Source organism: Ursus americanus, chromosome 27 (genome assembly GCF_024610735.1).
Source record: "Ursus americanus isolate L20-20 chromosome 27, mUrsAme1.1.p, whole genome shotgun sequence".
NCBI lineage: Eukaryota > Metazoa > Chordata > Mammalia > Carnivora > Ursidae > Ursus > Ursus americanus.
This window is the reverse complement of record NC_142153.1, coordinates 40,093,398-40,110,184: the sequence shown is the minus strand read 5'-3', so window position 1 is coordinate 40,110,184 and position 16,787 is coordinate 40,093,398. Positions and strand designations below refer to the sequence as shown.

The 16,787-nt window shown below is 37.9% G+C and overlaps 1 protein-coding gene across 3 annotated transcripts in view; it reads right to left on the bottom strand.

Moving 5' to 3' along the window:
• SNX25 (sorting nexin 25) overlaps positions 1 to 16,787 on the bottom strand; it is a 124,356-nt gene that overhangs the window by 24,249 nt on the left and 83,320 nt on the right. For all 3 annotated transcript variants that reach the window (XM_045785789.2, XM_045785788.2, XM_045785787.2), the window contains 3 exons: positions 6,159 to 6,290; positions 3,296 to 3,568; positions 709 to 873 (listed from right to left, as the gene is read on the bottom strand). In XM_045785789.2, the coding sequence (XP_045641745.2) occupies positions 709 to 873; positions 3,296 to 3,568; positions 6,159 to 6,290 (570 nt within the window). The remainder of the gene's footprint in view (positions 1 to 708; positions 874 to 3,295; positions 3,569 to 6,158; positions 6,291 to 16,787) is intronic.

Below are 16,787 nucleotides of genomic sequence, written 5' to 3'. Positions count from 1 at the left end.
AAGGGCACATGTCAGGCTCTGTGTCTATCACCGATTCCCCACAGTGACCGGCACAGCATTATGCATTTACTCATCACTTATGTGGCTGAACACACACTCAGAAATTGCCAGAAGAGATCAATTTGGCAGACGGAAGAGCATCGGCCGTAGCTATATTAGTGACGCCTCCCTGTTGGACTCTGAAGAGGCATAACCACAAAGCAAAAAGCCACACCACTGCTTGGGTTCGCAAAATGCCAGTTAGGGAGATGCTGTTTACATTTTTTAACTTTCCAATTCTGTTGGCTCTAAGCAAAACAATTTATTTCTTGTGTAATTCTGTGAGGTTCTCTAAACTGTGATTCACAGCATTTGAAAGAAAAATAAAATTGAAAAGACTGTCCTCGTGGAGTTAATTTACTTCCAAAAATGAGTCTGGCACACGGAAATGCTTTGCCCTCTTCTGCAAAGGAACTGTAGGCGAGCCAGGTGAGAGAACACGGAGCTACTCACCACCCACTGCTGATGACTGGGGAGAACCCCAGACCACGGAAGACTACAAATACGTGCTTTTCTCATTCTATACTAGAAGCAAAAAGGCAACAGTGGAACTTACAGTTAAAATTCTTTTTAAGGAAACTGTGATGCTTTGCAACATAAACTGAAAACTATTTATCAAATCGAAAAAATGGAAACTTTCAAAGACAACCTTGAAAGCAAAAGAGTTACCTTCTTGTCAGGTTTTGGTGCATTTTGAATAGAATTTAGAGCTTGCCTTTTATATTCAAGTTTCTCATTTAGTTCTCGTAGCTTGTTTACAGCAAAGCTGGCTTGTTCATTAATCCGGCTGGTGCCTTCGTCTACAGCTTCCTCACCAGCCTCGACTCCGGGGCCCTGGGGGAGAGAGTCACGTGAGCCACACTACCTCTGACGCTGGCTGCTCGGCCATTATTCCTAGCGTACAGGTTCTGTATCATTGCACTGCGCTGTACCCAAGTACGGATTCCACTGAGACTCTGGGAGAAAGCCCCGGAGCAGGCTGCTTTGCCTCAGCAAAGCAACAAATCAGAGTTATCTGGAACCGAAGTAACTGGCATTCAGGACTGCAGCGAAAAAAGAAACATATTCCATACCATTCCCTTCCAAATGGTACACCCAAGGGAATCTGCTTGGAACAAGGGAAGGCAACTGAGTTCTCTACCTCGCTCAACCCGAATGATTTGTGCCTAATCCTGGACAAAGACACTGAGATACGTTTGGCTTCCTTTCGGGCTCCAAAGAATATCATAGAAAACTCATGCAAGTCCCTTTAAAATAAAATTTCCAAATTCCTGTTAGTGAAAGTATTTTTGGTATACTTTGTTCGGTCCTTCTCTTGAAGATGTATTTTACAAATCAACAGGTAGATCATTTTACGAGTAAAATGGTCAGCATTTCAAAGTGACTTAAGATTCATAAACAACTGTGTAACTTTGAAAAATGTGGATAGATTACCAATAGACGATGTATAAAACAGATTTGTGCGAGGCACTGAACAGCTGAGAACAGTCTTCTGCTTTGTTTAGACTCCTTAATGTACTTCCAGAATTTTTTCTTCTAATTTTTAGTAATTGTAACAAACGGTAAAATAATTTTTTTTCAAACAAAAATGAAGTATTAATAATTCTAGAAAACCAAGCTGTTTTTATTTTTGTAGGGTCTTTCAAATCTTTGTCCATGAGTGTATGTATCATGACATAATTCTACACCTTGTATACACAGACACGTATTCTGTCTTTTCCATATAATTTACAATGCTGCTTATTAAGGGTATTAATTACAGTTCTCAAAATTTTAATTTTTATGGCTGTATAGTATGCTAGGAATTGATAGTACAGAGGCATATTCCTACTGTTGCTGCTGCTCTGGGGTGATTCTGGTTTGCTATCCCAAACATACTAAAACAAACTCCACTATACATAAACTTTTCTACCCTTTAGTTATTATCTTAAGATAAATTTCTAGAAGTAGGATTATCATTATAAAAGAGTAGGTGCTTTCAAAAGGTCAAGATACCTATTACTCTTCTTTGAGTCCTACGTGAAGTTGGATAATTTTTCATGTTTGTTTACTATCACCTTTCATATCAACTGTCAGTTCATGACCTTATTCAGTTTATCTATTGGGTATTGACATTTTTAATTAATTTGAATAACCTCTTTTACAGCACTGGCAAATTAACCATTTTAATTTTTGAGGGAGAGAGGTAACACAGTTAAAACGAACTGGCCAAATAAATAAATAATAATAATAAAACTGATCTATCTTAAAAATAAGAGGCAATGAGTAGTGACTTTTGGACCAGTTTGGTGAAAGTATAAAGAACTAAGTAACAAATCTTTTAAAAAGTCTGGAGGAATGAATTTAACAACAGTTCAGAGACACCGACTTCTAATACCAGCAAGAGCAAGCATTTGATTCCTCAGGGCTTGAGATATAACTGGGCAGAAAAAAGCCCAAGATGAATTATAATCTTTCCATGTAGGGTGACCATAAAACATTTGTTTCTCTTTGCACCTTCACAAATCTTAAAACTCATGTAAATCAATAATAGTAAATGACAGATGGCACCTGGGGCTCTCCCACTAAATGACAGTACACTTAAGAAAACTGGACTTTAGGTGTGGCTAAGCAAGGTTTTCTTTGGAACATCTTACTTACATCTGATGTTTTAAACTCCAAAATATTTCCTGTAACTCCTCCCACACTCTCTTTCTCTCCTCGTTTCCCCATCCTTTGACTATTCTCAGGCTACACTAAGTTCTACTGATTCTCTTACCCGGACTAAGCCACAAATGTCCTACCCCACAGGCTTTCTGCCTTTGCGTTTTCAGGGTGTGTCTCAGGTAGAGAGGGGGCTGTGAGGTCTCCGATTCAACACCAGCCGGTGGTAGTCGGTTGTTCAGAAGAACAAGGGGAGGGGCGCCTGGGTGGCACAGCGGTTAAGCATCTGCCTTTGGCTCAGGGCGTGATCCCGGCGTTATGGGATCGAGCCCCACATCAGGTTCCTCCGCTATGAGCCTGCTTCTTCCTCTCCCACTCCCCCTGCCTGTGTTCCCTCTCTTGCTGGCTGTCTCTGTCTCTGTCGAATAAATAAAATAAAATCTTTAAAAAAAAAAGAAGAAGAACAAGGGGAGGAGCGTGTAGGTCCTACTTACAGTCCTGTACATTAAAAGATGAAGAGGTGCACCAGATTCGGCTTATACAACATGAGCCTACCCGATCATAATCGAAGCTTAACTACTGAGAAGGGAGGAGAAAATTAAATGTGACTCACCAGTTCATCCTTGCTGGAAATCAACTGTGAGACATGTTTCTCTTCCTCTTTTATCATCAGTTTCTCATACAGGTCACTGACAATAAATGAAGGGTAATACCTATCCTTTAGGGTTTCATAAACATCTCCCTGGATTTTGCAGAACACTTCAATACCTTTATTTCCTACAAGACACTGCTGGATTTCTTTGTAAAGTGATTTTTCCACAGATATTTCTTTGCTTTCCACAAAAAAATTCTGGTAAATTTCGCCAACTAATTGTGGGATTTCATTCTGAAAAGACAGGAAGATGAAGAACAAGAAAGGTAAGAAATATCATCTCTGATGAAAAGGATTATCTTCAGAATTCTCTACATTTCAGGGGCGCCTGGGTGGCATAGTCGTTAAGCATCTGCCTTCGGCTCGGGGCGTGATCCTGGAGTTCTGGCATCGAGCCCCGCATCAGGCTCCTCCGCTGGGAGCCTGCTTCTTCCTCTCCCACTCCCCCTGCTTGTGTTCCCTCTCTCACTGGCCATCTCTCTCTGTCAAATAAATAAATAAAATCTTGAAAAAAAAAAAAAAAGGAATTCTCTACATTTCAAAGGAAGACATGTGGAGTGTACACAGGTACCAGTGTGGCTCTTTGCTTTTCTATGCACATTCAGAACCAAGGGGTAAGAGTCAGACCCTGAAAAGACAACTGGCTCCTTAAAATGAACACTTCAGTTGAATAGTTAACAAATGTAATTTCTTTGAAATGCTGGAAAGAGAAAAATGACAACAGTTCTCATCTTCAGTGGACTCCTTGTATATCTGAATTCTGCAGCTCAAATATCAGCTAAATTCAATTTGGCTTTTTAAAATCTAATATAAATAATTGGAAGTGCCACTTCTCACTGCAAAAAAAAAAAAGAGTCAGTATTGTGTAATTTAAGAAAACAAGAAAAATGTTCTTTCAGAATGATGATTTATTGCATTATAATCAAGCTTATTAGATGGCTTAGCCTTAAACGTTACACTTAGGTCACAGCAAGCCTGCTTCGCAAATACAAATCTCTCTTCTGGTTAACATAATATTTATATTTCCTCTAGACACATCTCATTAACTCTAGGAATGTTATACAAAGTCTTCAACAGGAGTGAAAAATGAAGACAGGGGCGCCTGGGTGGCTGAGTGTCCAACTCTTGGTTTCAGCTCAGGTCGTGATCTCTGGGTCTTAGGGCACTGCCGCTCAGTGCGGAGTCTGCTGGAGATTATCTCCCCCCCCCCGTCCCTCCCCAAGCTCACGCTCTCTCTAAAATAAATAAAATCTTAAAAAAAAAAAAAATGAAGACAAACAACTTAATGAATGAAGATTGTGCATTCAACAAACATCCCAGAACTTTTACATCCAAACCAGTGTTCCTAGGTCAAAACAGCGAGTGTTGCATTTGACAAAGCTATATGCTCTATTCCACTGAAATCTTTCGAATTGTTTCAGTAGTTTAGAAAAATTATTTAGATTGCTCTTTGCAATATTCCTTTGAGAGCAGCCAAAAGTCATTTGGAATCAAGTCTAGTAAATAAAATATATAATGAAGTGGGCAAAAACAGTATTTGGTAAAATGAGGTAATTTGTGGCTTACAAATTAACAATGAGAGGCATTTCTAAGAAGATTTAAAAGTCCTATGAGAGTTAATTTAATTCCTCAACCAATGTAGTTTGTGGGGCCTCTGGGTGGCTCAGTCTTTAAGTGTCTGTCTTCAGCTCAGGTCATGATCCTGGAGTCCCAGGATGGAGCCCCACATTAGGGGGTCCCTGCTCATCAGGGAGTCTAGTCTGCTTCTCCCTTTGCCTCTGCCCTCCCCCTTCTCATGTTCTCTCTTTCTCCCTCTCTCTCTCTCTCAAATAAGTAAATAAAAATCTTTAAAAAAAAAACCAAAAACAAGGTACTTCGTGATTTATGATGTATTTTAAGTTGGTGTTCAGTTCTACCAACACTCATATAAAGTACAAATAGAAATTTGATGTACTCACTGCTCTTTGTGCTTATTTTAATAAGCCTCTCAAAATATATGTATTATATGTGTTATACATATTGTTCTGCATATTTATAGACACATATAAACATACATATTTCAGTCTTTAATCTTTAAGTGTATTGAGACCTTACCAAGTGCAAAACACAATGCTTATTGTTGGGGTTTTCATTATAAGAGGTTTCTATAAGCAAAAAAGTTCTTTTGTGCTTCTTAATTCAATCATATTTTATTTTTTTAAAAGATTTATTTTTTATTTATTTGAGAGAGAGAGAGAGCAGGGGAGAGGGAGAGAGAAAATCCACAAGCAGACTCCCCACTGAGTGCAGAGCCTAATGTGGGGCTCAATCCCACGACCCTGAGATCATGACCTCCGCGGAAACCAAGAGTCAGTCACTACACTGACTGGGCCACCCAGGCACCCCATTAATTTAATCATATTTTAAATGAAATAAAAGAAGGTCATGTAAAATATGCACATGATGATATTAAAATTACAAGGTTATGAGATTGAGGTGCATGTGACAAGATCAATTCCCTGTAACAGCAATGTGGAGATACATATATGTCTTTTTATAATGTGTTAAAAAAAAATAACTGCCTGAAAGTAAATTCAATATTTTGGTAGATTTGTAAGTCACTTTTTCCCTTGGCTACACATTCAAAAGCATCTTTTTTGTAAAATAAAATCAAATTTTATTTACCATTAGGGGCTACAATACAATTCCATTATTATATTTTGTTTTAAATAGTCTTTTAATGTATACTTATCTTACAGCTTCATTGAGAAACACAGATACACTGCCTAACATGCAAGTTTTCATCAGCTAGTGAACAATATTCTTTTGATGCTGTATATATTACCTTGTTAGCACTCTTTAAATATTCCACAGACTCCCAAAAACTAATCAAAGCTCTCTTGTCCATCCTTTCCATGTACATTCGAAAATGCTCTCGGTAGGAAGTACTGGCCAAGATATCTTCAAACTGAAGAATCTATGAGGGAAATTTAAAAAAAAAATTAAGAAAAAAGTTAAAAATCAAATTTTAATTATCAGTTTACTTTAACTTCCAATGGATTAGTTTCTACATGGGGGGGGAGTCTCATTTTTTAAGGTCGTAGTCAGTGTAATATGGTATTTCTCTCCACTTCTTAAATTTTAAATGGAAAAAGTTTATTAAAGATTCAAAATGTACATATTCAATAAATACCAATTTTCAATTAATCTTCCACGCAGTCAGCAAAAGATCTGTTTGGCATCTACTCTGTATCAGGCACATTTCTAGGAAATGAAACAGACAAAAATTCCTGTCCTGTGGGATATATTGCTAAAAGCAACAGATGCTCATAATAGAAAAATTGAAGAGAAATGTATAAAAAAACCAGGAGGCTGGAATCTAATAATTTGGCATTTTTGCCTTCCATCCTATTTTTTTTATACAGCTGAGGAAAATGATTTTATATCTTGCTCTTTTGTTTACAGTATCACATTCATTTAAAAAGTCTTTTGTGAGCATCATTTTAATTGGCTCATAATATTACACTGTATGAGCGTACCAAAATTACTCCTTTGTTTACCATTCTGCATGCTTACAGAAAAACCACATCTGGAGACACAGTGTGCATAATCTTGAGCACAGGCTGCCACAATAGGAGAAAGCGGATCACCTTTATAATTATTCATAACTCAATTAGTTAGGAGAAATGCCTCAAATTAATTTAGAAGGAACTGAAGCCCCATATCTTTAGCTCTTAGGTTTTTTAAAAAAGACATGTTAAGTATAACTCAAATGCAATGAAAAGAAAAACTTAAGATTTTTAAGATTCTTAAAATTTAAATTGTGGCAATTGGAAGTTTTTTGGAAATGTTACCAGTAAGATCTTTCTAAAATCAAGTGTATGTGATTAACACAGATTCAACTCTTCTGCCGACACTGAGGCCTCAAGAGGCTTTGCGAGCAGAAAGGGGCAGGCATTTTTCTAACAACTTCTGGTAACTAATTAAAGGAGATAGCCATCCTATGCTACAGATCACTAACCATTAGAGTCTATAAATATTTCAGACAATTAGTATTTAATTAGTTTACTAACTTTGGAAGATCACAGCGTGTATCTTTACGTAAACCCTACCAGTAAAGCACTTTGAAGTACAAATTCTAACTTTACATGGTCCACAGAGGTTTGTAGGAACCATATCAACTTCGGCTAGGGAAAACAGATCACTCAGAGAGCTATCAATTTTTAGTAGAAAGGGTATTCAACAAAATCTAAGGAAGTCTTCCCAGTATAATTTTCCTTGGATCAAAATGAATTCCAAGTTAGAAATTAAATTCATATATTTGCAAAACCAAGTTCAAAATGTCTTCTAAAATACTGGCCATTTTTAGATTTTTATAGTGTCTTATGAATATTCTATGCTCAGTTCCAAAAGTACAAATACATATAAATAAATGACAGCAAATATATCTCAAGTATAATTAAACATCTGATATATCTCTTTCTTGGCTGGTGGATTAGCCAAATTCTCTGCTCCATTTGTTTTTTTCTTTTTTTTTTTTTTTCCTCCTCTTGAAGGAGAGACGAGCATTTCCCTGTGTAACACCTGCACTAAGGGTGTGGGTCTGGCTGAATTTTGTGACTTCTGGCAACCAGCGGGGCTTAAAGCCTGTAGTTCCAAAGGTCAGCAGACTAGCCTCGGAGAGAGCCCAGGGGGAACTGTGCTGCTGTTGGAGAGAAGACCAGCAAACAACTTGCAGACAGACAGCAGAGGAACAGCGATCTAGAAGAGCACCTAGGGTACATGGTGGGGAGGTTATTCACTCATTTCAGAGTGTATCCCAGAGAGGCAGTGTTCATGGAAAGACCACTCTGGGAACAAAGGAACTGGCCATATCCATCTCCCTCCCCCACCCCTCAGCATAAGTGCAGGGACCCTGCAGGAACCCGCACTACGCCCTCACTCATTACCTAACTTGCTTATACCAAGCACCCCCCTGACCCTGTGCTCCAGTAGAACTGTCCCTCCCAGTCATGCTGGACTCAGTCCCAGGACTGCAGGCCCCCTCCCCCAGAAGACCAGCCCAAACTCCTGCTCACACCACACGTCCCAACTCAGGAGTTGTGTAGTTCTGTTGGCAGTGGTGCAGGTCTCACTTCACAAACAGACCAAGCACACCTAGTTAGAATGTGCCACATTTCAGGCAGGGACCAAACACTGCCCATGATAGGTAAAGACAGCCTCTCCAGATAACTGGTCTGAAAGATAAAGCAGCCAGAACACACACACCACATATTGGAGACACTCCCAGAAGTACCAGGCCTTGGGGAACAAGGGACACTACATGGCAGGGCACTATGGGACCTCTTCTTCAGAAGGCCATTACCCTCAAGAACAGGAGATACAGCTGACTTTCCTAACAGAGAGAAACAGGCAGAGATGTAGACAAATTGAGAAGACAGAAATTTATCCCAAATGTGGCTCAGTCAGTTAAGCATCTGCCTTAGGCTCAGGTCATGATCTCAGGGTCCTGGGATCGACCCACATGGGGCTCCCTGCTCAGCGAGGAGTCTGCTCTCTCCCTCTGCCCCTCCCCTGCACTCGCTCATGCACACACACTTTCTCTCTCTGTCTCAAATAAATAAACAAAATCTTCAAAAAAAATGTTAAAAAAAAAAAAAGAAATTTATCCCAAATGAAAGAACAGGACAAGGTCACTGCCAGAGATCCAAGTTAAACAGATATCAGTAACATGTCTTATGGAGTATTTAAAGCAATGATCATAAGGATACTCACTGGACTTGAGAAAAGAGTGGAGACATGAGCATCTTATAGAGATAAGGAATAACAAAACAGAGATAAAGGGTTCAATAAACAAAATGAGAAACATGCTTGAAAGAATGAACAGCAGGCGGAAGCAGCAGAGGAATAAATTAATGATCTACAAGACAGAGTAAGGGAAAGTAATCAAGGTGAACAAAAGAGAGAAAAAAGAATTATGTAAAATGAGAATAGGGGACTCCGTGACTCCATCAAATGTAGTAACATTTGTATTACTGGAGTCCCAGAAGAAGAAAGAGAAAAAGGAGCAGAAAATTTATATGAAGAAATAATACCTGAAAACTTCCTGAATGTGGGGAAGGAAACAGATATCCAGATTGAGGATGCACAGAGAACTCCCAACAAAATCAACAAAAGCAGATCCACACCAAGACATATTGTAATTAAACTGGCAAAACACAGTGATAAAGAAAAAAGTTTAAAAGCAGTAAGACAATGGAAGTCAGTAAAACCCCATGAGGCTATCAGAGGATTTTTCAGCAGAAACTTTCCAACCCAGAAGGGAGTCGCATGATATGTTCAAAGTGCTGAATAGCAAAAATCTGCAGCCAAGAACACTCTATCCAGCAAGCCTATCATTCAGAATAGGAGGCGACATAAAGAGTTTCCCAAACAAAAACTAAAGGAGTTCATGACCACTAAACCAGCCCTGCAAGAAATATTAAAGGGGAAACTTTGAGTAGAAAAGAGAGACCAAAAATGATAGTACATAGGTAGGAAACACCAAAGCAGTAAAAATGAGTATTTTAGTTTAAAATCAGTCAAGGAACTCACAAAAGGATGTAAAATATGATAACATATACCTAGAACATGGGGAGGAGAGAAATAAAAAATGGGTTCAATTTAAATGAACATGAATTTAATATAGATTATTATATGCAGAACAGGTTATATACAAACCTAATGGTAACATGTATCAAAAACCACTAATAAATATGCAAAGAATGAAGAGAAAGAAATCCAAATACATCACTAAGGAAAATCAGCAAACCATGAAAAGAGAGAAAGACAAGACCAGAGAAAATCTTCAGAAACAACCACAAAAGAAATAAAATGACAACAAATATATCTCTATCAATATTTACTCTGAATGTAAATGGACCACACACTCCAATCAAAAGACATTCTGTGACAGAATGGATAAAAAACAAGACCCATCTATATGCTGCCTACATGAGACTTATTTTTAGACCTAAAGACACCTGCAGATTGAGGGGTGCCTGGATGGCTCAGCCACTTGAACATGCAACTCTTGATTTCAGCTCAGGCCTTGATCCAGGGCCACTGAGTTCAAGCCCCACAATGGGCTCCATACTGGGCATGGAGTCTACTAAAAAAACAAACAAACAAACAAACAAAAAATGACACCTGTGGATCGAAAGTGAGGGGATGGAGAAACATATGTCATGCAAACGGATGTCAAAAGAAAGCTGGAGTAGCAACACTTATATCAGACAAACTAGACTTTAAAACAAAGACTGTAACAAGAGACAAAGAAAGACACTATATAATAAATGATAAAGGGGACAACCTAACAAGAAGATACAACATTTGTAATATTTAATGCAATCAACATGGGAGCACCCAAATACATAAAACAGTTAATGACAAACATAAAGGAACTAATTGATGATAATACAATAATAGTAGGGGACTTTAACTCCCTCCTTATATCAATGGACAGATATCCAATCATAAAATCGACAAGGAAACAATGGCTTTGAATGACACATCGGACCAGGTGGATTTAATAGATACATTTAGAACACTTCATCCTAATCCATAAAAATACACATTCTTTTCAGGAGCACATGGAACATTCTCCAGAACAGATCACATATTAGGCCTCAAAACAAGTCTCCATAAATTCAAAAGAAGATCAAAGTCATATCATGCATCTTTTCTGACCACAATACTATGAAACTAGAAATAAACCATAAGAAAAAATCTGTAAAGACCAAAATTACATGGAGGTTAAATAACATTCTACTAAACAATGGATGAGTCAACCAGGAAATCAAAGAAGAAATTTAAAAAACATATAGAAATAAATGAAAAAACACAACAGCCCAAAACCTTGGGATGCAGCAAAAGCAGTACTAAAGAGGAAATATATAACAATACAGGCCTACCTCAGAAAGCAAGAAAAATCTCAAATAAACAACATAACCTTACACTGAAAGCACCTAGGAAAAGAACAACAAATGAAACCTAAACCCAGAAGGAAAGAAGGAAATAAGACTACACCAGAAATAAATGATATAGAATCCAAAACAAAACAAAACAAAAAAACAAAAACCAAAAAACAAACAAAACCAATGGAACAGATTAATAAAACCGGGACCTGGCTCTTTGAAAAAAAATCAATAAAATTGACAAACTTCTAGCTAGACTTAACAAGAAAAAAAGATAAGGACTCAAATAAAATCACAAGAGAGGAGAAATAACAACCAATACCATAGAAATACAAATAATTACAAGGGAATATTATGAAAAAATATGTGCCAAAAAATTGGACAACCTAGAAGAAATGGACAGATTTCTAGAAACATATAAACTACCAAAACTGAAACAGGAAGAATTAGAAAATTTGAACAGGCCAATGACCATCAAAGAGATTGAATCAGTCATCAAAAAACTCCAAAAAAACAAAAGTCCAGGGCCTGATGGCTTCACAGGTGAATTCTAACAAACATTTAAACAAGAGTTAATACCTATTCTTCTCAAACTAGTCCACAAAATAGAAAAGGAAGGGAAACTTCCAAATTCATTCTATGAGGCCAGCATTACTCTGACACCAAAATCCGATAAAGACACCACTAAAAAGGAGAGCCACAGGCCAATCTCCCTGATGAATACAGATGGAAAAATTCTCAACAAAATACTAGCTAAATGATTTCAACAATACATTAAAAAAATCATCCACCATGATCAAATGGGATTTCTTCCTGGGTTGCAAGGGTGGTTCGATACTCACCCAAAAAACACCCAACACCCAAAAAACAAATAATCCAATTAAAAAATGGGTAGAAGAGGGACGCCTGGGTGGCACAGCGGTTAAGCGGCTGCCTTCGGCTCAGGGCGTGATCCCGGCATTATGGGATCGAGCCCCACATCAGGCTCCTCCGCTATGAGCCTGCTTCTTCCTCTCCCACTCCTCCTGCTTCTGTTCCCTCTCTCACTGGCTGTCTCTATCTCTGTCGAATAAATAAAATCTTAAAAAAAAAAAAATGGGTAGAAGACACGAAGAGACATTTCTCCAAAGAAGACATCCAGATGGCCAACAGACACATGAAAAGATGTTTATCATCACTTATCATCAGGGAAATGCAAATCAAAACTACAATGAGACATCACCTCACACCTGTCAGATTGGCTAAAATCAAAAACAAAAGAAACAACAGGTGTTGGTGAAGATGTGGAGAAAAAGGAAGCCTAGTGCACAGCTGGTAGGAATGTAAACTGTGGAAAACAGTTTGGAGGTTGCTCAAAAAGTTAAAAATAGAATTACCTTAGAATACAGCAATTGCACTACTGGGTATTTATCCAAAGAATACAAGAACACTAACTCAAAGGTATACATGCATCCCGATGTTTACAGCAGCATTATTTACAATAGCCAAGATATGGAAGCAGCCCATGTGGCCATTGACTGATGAATGAGTAAAGAAGTAGTGTTCTGTGTGTGTGTGTGTGTGTGTGTGTGTGTGTGTGTGTGTGTGTATAATGGAATATTATTCAGCCATAAAAAAGAATGAAATCTTGCCATTTGCAAAGGCATGGATGGTGCTAGAGTATTATGCTAAATGAAATAAGTCAATCAGAGAAAGACAAATACCATATGATTTCATTCCTATGTGGAATTTAAGAAACAAAATAAGTGAGCAATGGGAAGAAAAAAGAGAAAGAAAGACAGAAACCAAGAAACAGAGAACTGATGGCTACCAGAGGGACGGGAGGTGCAGGGATGGGTTAAATAGTTGATGATCACTGGGTGATGTGTAGAATCATTGAATCATTATATTGTGCACCTGAAACTAATGTAACACTATATGTTAACTAACTGGAATTAAAATAAAAACTTGCATGTGGTTAAGACTGATCTTATCTCTGTCTTGAATGTTTAATAGATTTCACCAGTGAAATAATACGAGCCTGAAGTTTTCTTTGTGGGAAGCTTTTAAATTATAAATTCATTTTATTTAATACATCTAAGGCTACTCTGATTTTCTACTTCTTTTTGAGTCAGTTTTGGTAATTTGTATTTCCAAAGGAATTTGTTTTATTTAAATTGTGAAATTCACTGATTTCAAATTGTACATAATACTCCTTTGTTCCCCTTTTAATGCACGGAGGATCTACAGTGATGCTCCCTCTCTTGTTCCTAATAATGGTTATTTGTGCCTTCTCTCTTCTTTTTGTCAGTCTAACTAGAGTGTATAATAGATCTTTTCAAAGAACTACCTTTTGCTTTCACTGATTTGTCTCTACTGTTTTTCTGTTCTCTATTTCATTGGTTTCTGTTGTTATACTATTTCCTCCCTTCTAGTTATTTTAGTTTTCACTTGTAGGTTCTTAAGGAGGAAGATCACTAATTTTAGACCATTTTTCTTTAATATAAGCATTAAAAAGTGTTTCCTTCTGGGATGCCTAGGTGGTTCCATCAGTTAAGCATCTGTCTTCAACTCAGATCAGGATCCTGGGCCCCTGGGATAGAGCCCCAGCGTCAGGCTCCCCACCCAGTGGGCAGCCTGCTTCTCCCTCTCCCTCTGCCCTTCCCCCCTCCCCTCACTCATGCTTGCTCTCTCTCTCTCTCTCAAATAAATAAATCTTAAAAACAAAAAAGTGTTTCCTTCCAAGTAGTTTTAATTGTATCCCACAAATATTAAGATGTATTTTCATTCCATTCAAACTGGTTTCTAATTTTCCTTATAATTTCTTGACTCAAGCCTTATTTAGATATATTGTTTAATTTATAAATATTTGAGAATTTTCCAGATCTTTCCATTACTGATTTCCAATTCCATTTGGTCAGAAAACATAATCTATGTAATTTTAAATCTTTTAAATTTGTTGGGATTTGTCTTACTGCCCAGCAATATAGTCTTTCTTGGTGAATGTTCAATGTACACTTGAGAAGAATGTGTATTCTGTTGGTACTAGGTGGAATGTTCTAGAAATGTCCATTAGTTCCCATTGGTTACTATTGTTGTTCACGTCTCCTGTATCCTGATTTTTTGTTTATTTCTTCTATCAATTACTGAGACAGGGGAGTTAACATTTCTAATTATAATTGTGGATCTTTTTTTCTTTCAGTTCTGTTAGTTTTTGCTTCATGTAATTCATTTTATTTTATTTTGTTTTATTTGAGAGAGAGAGCACAGTGAGTGGGGAGCGGGGACAGAGGGGGAATGAGAGAGAGAGAGAGAGAGAGATCTTAAGCACGTTCCACGCCTAGCATGGAACCCAAGTCAGGACTCACTCTCACAACCCTGAGATCATCACCTGAGCTGAAATCAAGAGTCGGACGCTTAACCAACTGAGCCACCCAAGCACTCCGCTTCATGTATTTTAAAGATCTCATTGATTGCATACATATTTAGGATTATCACGCCTTCTTGATGAATTGACCCCTTTATCATAATGAAATGTTCTTCTTCATCCCCGGTTATATTCCTTATTCTGATGTCTATCTCATCTGATGTTAATATTACTACTTTAGATTTCTTATTCTTTGTGTTTACATAACATGCCTTTTCCTCTCCTTTCACCTTCAACCAATCTGTTCTTTAATATTTAGTTTCTTGTACAGAGCATATAATTCCTTCTTTTTATTTATTTACTCAATCTTTCTTTGAATTGGGGATTCATCTAATTTCGAAGACTAGGTTCTGAAATAAAGTTAGGTGGTGATTCCTCTGGATCAAATATGATTAGGTTATAGCAAAACTCCTCTACCCATTTATGGCCCCAAACTAACCAAAATCTTACCTTTAGACTTGCAAAACCACCATAAACATTAGAATTCTGTAACATTAGCTGAGGCTTTCAGCCTGAAGCCTAACGGAAATTATTTTACTGAGGTTAAACCGTTGAACAGCAATGGGTTGCTCCTTTCCTAAATATCTGGAGAAACAAGTTAAAATGGAGCCAAAACCAGATTAGTTTTGTAAATACTGCCAGATAACATGTACTGAAATCACATCCAAGTTCTTCTAAAATGATATTCTTTTATGGTTCTCAAGGTTTTCTTCTACCATAAGATCTAAAACCACATCATCTTTTGACTAGGTAGCAAGCCATCAGATGTGTCTTCTAGGTATTTATCTCTCATCTCTATTGGACAGAGGACTCTTCGACTCCAACTCATATATTTTGTATTCTAGTACCTTGCACTGTAACTGAGAGATTGTGGACCCTCATAAATGTCTGCTGAATGAATGAAGAATGAAATGAATGAATGAATGAATGCATGGGACACAAGAAGAGAACTTTTCTATGACAAATGTGACTGGAAATCTATTTAAGAGTTCAGAGGCTGAGGAAAAAGGGGAAGAAGGACAATATTCGACCTGCTAAATCCATTCTCTCTCCAACATGCACCAAAAGGTAAAATTTTCACTTTGGACCACAAAGCCAATTGCAGAAAAATGTATTTGCTAAGAGCAAAGTAAACAGCTCTCCAGCCGTAAGGGGAGACCCTTCTATAAAACAAGAGCTACTCGGGGCTGCATTTGTGCCACTTGCCCAAGATGCTGCAGAAGAACAACTCTGGCTTGTGTTAGAGTCGGTCCAAAGTCGAGCATCAACTATCCTGAAGAAGCTCTAATGGAGCCTGGGCCTCGAACAAGGAAAAAGGTCAAAGTTCATCACTGGAATGAGGAGGAAGGGAAAAGTCACAGATAGGCATCTGAAGTCAAACAAAGAACTGAATGAGAAAAGATCAAGAGACTAAAAATCCAAACAGGTGAGGTTAGAGGCTGTAGCCAGAGTCAAATTATACTGATGGTAGCCTCTTTGCGACTAAGTGCCGTCTTACAAAAGATAAGTTTAGAGACTGCCTTGAAGTCCTGTTCCCAAGTGGTACAAACAAGTTCCTCAGGGGATACTGCTACTGTTTCCTTCAATCTTAGCATTCCCTAGGTCTTGGAAGACAAGCCTGGGTCCTTGAGAGTAGAACAGGTACTGAGGTAGGGCTAGGACACTTTCCTAAGCTCCACGATTTCAGGACCCAGTATCGGACAGTCCAAAGTTTTGTTGTAAAACGGTCGCTGACATATTATGGCTTAGTGAGAAAGCACTCAGACTGTGAAGCAGCTAGATCTGGGTTTTTATCTAGTTCTGCCTCCTCCCACCTGGCGTTAGGTAATTTACTTAAACCAACTCTGTTTCTTCACCTGTAGAATGGAAATACCGAGAAATTCAAATTTCATTGCATTGTGGTGAGAGCTAAGTAAAATAACTTAAAAGGTACCTTCTATTCCATAGGTGGTTAGTTCTATCCAATTGACAGTGGGTAAACCGATTGGTTTATGTAAATGTAAGTGTGTGCCTCGGGGTTTGTGGGTTAGGAAAACACACATGGGCACATACACACATATATACATATATCCCGTGCCTCCCTATCCTACCTATTATCATTCACAGAAGTCAA